The sequence below is a fragment of the Rhinopithecus bieti genome, unplaced genomic scaffold (genome assembly GCF_001698545.2).
Source record: "Rhinopithecus bieti isolate Rb0 unplaced genomic scaffold, ASM169854v2 scaffold_8674, whole genome shotgun sequence".
Classification (NCBI taxonomy): domain Eukaryota; kingdom Metazoa; phylum Chordata; class Mammalia; order Primates; family Cercopithecidae; genus Rhinopithecus; species Rhinopithecus bieti.
Genome location: NW_016805883.1, coordinates 1,054,446 through 1,061,008, shown reverse-complemented (window position 1 = coordinate 1,061,008; position 6,563 = coordinate 1,054,446). Strand labels below are relative to the sequence as shown.

The 6,563-nt window shown below is 42.8% G+C and overlaps 1 protein-coding gene across 4 annotated transcripts in view; it reads left to right on the top strand.

The window, feature by feature from the left end:
• UBE2D2 (ubiquitin conjugating enzyme E2 D2) overlaps nt 1-5,066 on the top strand; it is a 66,583-nt gene extending 61,517 nt beyond the window's left edge. For 2 of the 4 annotated variants that reach the window (XM_017873926.1, XM_017873927.1), the window contains exon 7: nt 3,396-5,066. In XM_017873926.1, the coding sequence (XP_017729415.1) occupies nt 3,396-3,441 (46 nt within the window). In that variant the 3' untranslated portion in view covers nt 3,442-5,066. The remainder of the gene's footprint in view (nt 1-3,395) is intronic. The other 2 variants (XM_017873924.1, XM_017873925.1) reach the window with 1 other exon arrangement.
• Nucleotides 5,067-6,563: the final 1,497 nt, after the last annotated feature.

Here is a 6,563-nt window from a genome sequence, read left to right as displayed (position 1 = left end):
TTGAGACGGAGTCTCGCTCTGTCGCCCAGGCTGGAGTGCAGTGGCCGGATCTCAGTTCACTGCAAGCTCCGCCTCCCGGGTTCCCGCCATTCTCCTGCCTCAGCCTCCGGAGTAGCTGGGACTACAGGCGCCCGCCACCGCGCCCGGCTAGTTTTTTGTATTTTTTTAGTAGAGACGGGGTTTCACCGTATTAGCCAGGATGGTCTCGATCTCCTGACCTCGTGATCTGCCCGTCTCGGCCTCCCAAAGTGCTGGGATTACAGGCTTGAGCCACCGCGCCCGGCTCCAAATTTCTTTTAAAAACAAAACTTGATTGTAGAATTTGGGTGTTTTAGAATTGTACTATGAATTACTGAACAGTGGTCAAGATATCAAAAGAGATAGTAGCTAAAAGTGTTCTAGTAGCATTTATTCTTTTCTTTTTTTCTTTTGAGATGGAGTCTTGCTATGTTGCCTAGGTTGGTCTCAAACTCGTGGGCTCAAGTAGTCCTCCTACCTCAGCCTCTGGAGTAGCTAGGATGATAAGCATATACCACTATGCCTAGCACTAATAACATCTGTTGTTTTATGTACTATTCAGTGAAGTTATAAGAGGAAGTAGACAGGAGAGGGTAGATAGTTTTTTTTTTAGGGCCGGGCGTGGTGGCTCATGCCTGTAACCCCGGCACTTTGGGAGGCCAGGGTGGGCGGATCACAAGGTCAGGGGTTTGAGACCAGCCTGGCCACCAGGCTGAAACCCTATCTCTACTAAAACTACAAAAATTAGCCAGGCGTGATGGCGGGCACCTGTAATCCCAGCTACTTGGGAGGCTGAGGTAGGAGAATTGCTTAAACTCAGGACGTGGAGGTTGCAGTGAGCTGAAATTGCGCCACTGCACTCCTGCCTGGGCGACAGAGCAAGATTCCCATTACAAAAAAAAAAAAAAAAAAAAAAATTAAAATAGAAAGGATTTAAGAATTACTTGAATTCTACTGGATTAGAGAGGCATAGATACTTTTTTTGTTTTTAATGGAGGTAACACTGGGAATGGGGTAGTCTAACAGTTGGTTCTTGCTTTTTCCTTTTTGTGAATTTATTCACAAATTTTTTTGATTAGTGAACTGTTTTGTCCAATATTTAGAATTGTGGGCCTGAATGCTTACCGGAAGTCATTTCCCAAGTCAGCATGGAGTAATGTTGAACACTGTTGAACAGAACTTTCCTAAACCGCACTGCCCCCACCCTCTAACACCCCACTTTTTTTTTTTTCAGAGACAGGGTCTTGCTCTTCTGCCCAGACTGGAGTACAGTGGCACAATCGTGGCTCACTGCAGTGTCAAACTCATGGGCTCAAGTGATCCTCCCACCCCAGCCTCCCCAGTAGTTAGGACTGCTAGTACATGCCATTACACCTGGCTAATTTGTTTTATTTGTTTGTAGAGACAGGATCTCACTATGTTGCACAGGCTGGTCTCTAATTCCTGGCCTCAAGCAGTCCTCCCACCTCAGCCTCCCAAAGTGCTGTTGTTATAGGCATGAGCCACCATGAGAGGCCAGCATACCCATCCCCACCCCACTTTGTTTTTGAGTCAGGGTCTTGCTCTGTTGCCCAGACTGGAATGCAGTGACACAATCAACAGCTCACTGTAACCTCAACCTCCCAGGCTCAAGTAGTCCTCCAATCTGAGCTTCCCAAGCAGTTGGGACCACAGGCACATGCCATCACATCCAGCTAATTTTTTTTTTTTTTTTGAGACCGAGTCTTTCTCCATTGCCCAGGTGGAGTGCAGTGGTGCATTCTTGGCTTCCTGCAACCTTTGCCTCCCAGGCTCAAGTGATTCTCGTGCCTCCTGAGTAGCTGGGATTACAGGCGCACACCACCATTCTTGGCTAAATTTTGTGTTTTCAGTAGAGACAGGATTTTGCCATGTTGGCCAGGCTAGTCTGGAACTCCTGACCTCAAGTTATCCAGCCACCCCAGTCTCCCAAAGTGCTGGGATTACAGGCGTGAGCCACCACACCCAGTCACCAGCTAATTTTTAAATTTTCTGTATCAATGGAGTATCCCTATGTTGCCCAGGCTCAGCATCCCTTTTTTTCTTTTTTAAAATTTAATAGAGATTAGGTCTTGATGTGTTGCCCAGGCTGGTCTTGAACTCCTGACCTCAAGCAGTCTTCCTGCCTTGGCCTCCCAAGGTGCCAGGATTACAGGCATGAGCTACCACACCTGACCTTATCTTTCTTTCTTTTTTTTCTAGCTTTTTTTTTTTTTTTTTTTTTTTTTTGAGCTGAAGTCTTGCTGTGTCACCCAGTCTGGAGTGCAATGTCACGATCTTGGCTCACTGCAGCCTCCACCTCCCAAGTTCAAATGATTCTGCTGCCTCAGCCTCCCGAGTAGCTGGGATTACAGGTGAACACCACCACGCCCAGCTAATTTTTTTTGTATTTTTAGTAGAGACCGGATTTCACCATGTTGGCCAGGCCCGTCTCAAACTCTTGACCTCAGGTAATCCGCCCGCCTCAGCCTCCCAAAGTGCTGGGATTAACAGGCGTGAGCCACCGCACCTGGCCTAGCATCCCTTTTTTAATAGAATTATAGAACCATTTGCTCTGCTTACTTTATTCAAACATTCTTCTGAAGCAATAAACCCATTCATTTTGTCAACCGAATTGTTGAAATAAGTTCTACCAGAACCAATTTTATTGATATGAAAGGAAAGTTGGGGTTCCCCCCCCCTTTTTTTTTTGAGACAGAGCCTCACTCTGTCACCCAGGCTGTAGTACAGTGTTGCAGTATCAGCTCACTTCAACCTCTGCCTCCTGAGTTCAAACGATCTTCCCACCTCAGCCTCCTGAGTAGCTTGGACTACAGGCATGCGCCACCACACACTGCTAATTTTTGTATTTTTTGTAGAGACAGGGTTTTATCATGTTGCCCAGACTGGTCTCAAACTCCTGGGCTCAAGTGATCCACCCGACTCAGCCTCCCAAAGTGCTGGGATTACAGGTCTGAGCCACTGCACCCAGCCTTATGTCAGTTTAATCATTATTAGTATATGAGTTCAATAACTATATAATGTAGAATCATGTAGTTTCAAGTACTTTAAATAAATAAATTGAGTTGATGTCTTCTGTAGAAATAGGCCAATCAAGTATAGAATAAGATATATGCCAACAAATACTAAAATTTAATCAGAACCCTCTATAAGTAGCAATTAAAGGAGACTTTCACATTTTACAGCTCCTTCCCATTATCATTGAATTAATGCTTATCAGAAATTTGGGATAGAAAGGGGCCTTTCCTTGAATGTCCTATGAGTTACTCTCTTCACGTTACTTGATGGGATAATGAATGGAATCTGTTGCTTACTGACTCCACACCTGTGTTAAGCCAAGCTTCTCTTTGTGTGTACAGGTACAACAGAATAGCTCGGGAATGGACTCAGAAGTATGCGATGTAATTAAAGAAATTATTGGATAACCTCTACAAATAAAGATAGGGGAACTCTGAAAGAGAAAGTCCTTTTGATTTCCATTTGACTGCTTTCTATGAGCCCACGCCTCATCTTCCCCTGTGCACATGTTTACCTGATACAGCAGTGCTGCGTGTTGTACATACTTGGAACAACAAACTAGAAATACTGTACTTCTGTACCAACATTGCCTCCTAGCAGAGAAGTGTGTGTGTGACAAGCCAGTTCTACAGGCATTACCTAGGTGTGAGACTAAAAGCTTTTCTTACTGACTTAAATTTGGATAACAGCAAGGTGTGAGGGGGGTGGTGGGTATGGTGTGAGCTTGGATGGGAAAGAAAAGGCTCCACTCACCTGTAGGAGATTATTTTTAAGTGGAATCCATTTAAACTCAAAACAGTTATGAAAAGCAAGGTGAAGAACATGAAGCTGTGTCTGTATTCATTTTATTCCGAAGGAGCTACGTCTTAGGCGAAAGTTATGACCAACCAGATTAAACTCTACCCACATCCTGCATTTCAAGGTCTAAGTTTAACTGGTCAACATTTAAATGGATTGGAGCTATTAGTACATCAAGTGTGATGGGCTTTGTTCCCAACTCTTTTACATTTCCCTACCCCTTCAACCTTTGGCCTTTCATCCCTTCTTTCTCTCTTCCATATTCTTTGGTTTGTATGTGGTTTCTCAGTTAATACATAGCTAATAGCTCTTATTTTCTTATGTTTTAACCGCTTAGGTCTATTTGGATGTAAGGGTGAAAATTCATTTGATGGAAATACTTGTGTATATTTAAAGACCCAGTTGCTCCTCTGGAGCTTGTACGTTCAAGAATGATTAATCTGTGTAATAAACTGATTACTACAGTCATTACATATAATTTTGTGTGAATAGGCTTTTGATTTTAAAAGTTTGTCTAGTTGAGATTAGTGGTGGATTTTCTCCCACTTCTGAAATGTTCATTTATACTGGTTGCATTTCAAGATCATGAAACAATTCCAGTTACATAGTAAAAAGGATATCTTAAGAGTGATTTTATTGAACAAGATAGAGGCATAAGCTTAAGAGCATTTCCATGAAACTTAACACATGCAGCATTCCAGGAACCTGATTGTTAAATTCAATAAGAAATTTGCTTTATTAATGAAACTAAGCTGCGTTTCATCAAAACCTTGTGACATTCCCTTGGTACACAGGACATAAAACACAGAGGCATTGCTATTTGGTAAGTTAAGCCTCTGTGATTGTAATCATAAAAGAGCAACATTGACCAAACCTGGGAAACAAGAGCACAATCTTGTTTGGAGAGTCTACATAATTACTTTGCACTAACATTTGCAGGATGTTCATCCAATTTTAAATTGTACTGTATGTGGCTTTTTGAAGTCTTCCCTTGACTCTAGTAAAATATAGCTTGAAACTTGTAAACGACTGTGTTTGCCAGAAACATCAATCATGTGAACTAGGCAAGTTATCTTTTTTTCCCTTCTTTTCCTGATTGTAAACTAGGCCAACCTGAAAGCCATGGCTGATGCTCTAGCCATCAGGTTCTTTCAAATGCATCTTTACACTCTTGCACAAAAATTAAGGAATAAATGTCCACTGCTTTTGGTTTTAAACTTGTTCACCTTGTCTTATCTCTCACTGTCACTGCTCCTCCACCTTGGAACTTGTGTGATAAAACCCAAAACCTCTTACAGTTCTCTTATAAGCATTTCAGGGATGCTTATTAGCATCCTTGACTTTGCAGAAAAGGCTTAACTGTTAACAGTTGTGGGGAAAGGAGTTAGAATTTAGCTTAAGCCTAAAATCACCCTGTATTCTCAGTATTATTGGCAAGTGGGAATTCATCTTTTTTTTTTTTTTTAAGAGAGAGACAGGGCCTCATTCTCTTGCCTAAGCTGGAGTGCAGTCAGAGTCATGACAACACAGCTCACTGTAGCCTCAACCTTCCAGGCTCAAACAGCCCCTGCCTCAGCCTCCCAAGTAGCTGGGACTTATGGCACATGCCACCACACCTGGCTAATTTTCTAGAGACAGGAGTCTCACTATGTTGCCCAAGCTGGTCCTGAACTCCTGGGCTCAAGCGATCCTCTTGTCTCAGCCTCCCAAAGTGCTGGACTACAGACATGAGCCACCATACCCAGCCTTCCATCAATTATTGGCTTGCTATTAGCTATATACTGTTGACTGGGGGTCAGTTGCACAGATCCTGAAAGCTCATTGTATATTTGCCTGTCATCTTAGCATCCATCTTATTACCATTTATTAGATCATAATATGGATATTTTCACAAGAATGTTCTTAAGTATTTTTAGGTGCCAAATAAAAGCCATCCTCCAGGTGCGCAGGTGCCAAATGAAGGGGTTTGGATGGTCACAAACAACATTAGGCCCTTGAATGCGTTTTGGTCTTGCCCAATTTGAGTATGAAGCTTCTTTGGTCCAGTCTGTGTATATGTACCTGGCCAGAATGAAAGCCCAGTGAGGGAAGCCACTTTTCCCACTCACCAAAAAAAAAGTCCCTCTCAGGGTGGTTTTCATCTGGGACCACATTGCTCATCACAGAAGTTTCTATGGCTTTGTCATATGTAAAGGCCAGTCTGTAGAAACCTTGATTATCTTGGAAAAGTTACAGGAGAACGTCAAGTATGGTTTCCTTTTGTTTGCTTCTTAATAGCCAAAAGTACTTTGTCAGGTTAAAGCTGGGGCAGTGTCTTTTGGTAAAAAGTCACTTCAGATACTTACATGCTTTGCTATTGGCCAGTCAGTGGTCAAAGGTAGCATTGTCCTGCGGATTTATGCACTTTTGACTAGTACAAAGACTTGGAAGGAGGGCTGTAGGGGTGGGGAGGAAGAAGTTAGGAAGGTCCGTGGAGAGAAGGAAAAGGTAGTTGTCAGAGAGAGACCCTTTCTCTACGCTAACATAGCAATAGAGGCATTCTTTTTTCACTTCCAACTGCTAAGATACTCTGCTTTCTGAATCATTCCTCTTTGCTTCAGCAGGTTATTTTGAGACCTGGGTAGCTTGTCAGGAGAAATGGATTATTTCTAAATAATGTCTGGAATGCCTATAAACTGTCCCTTGTCTGTAATTAAGGTGAAGCTCTGACT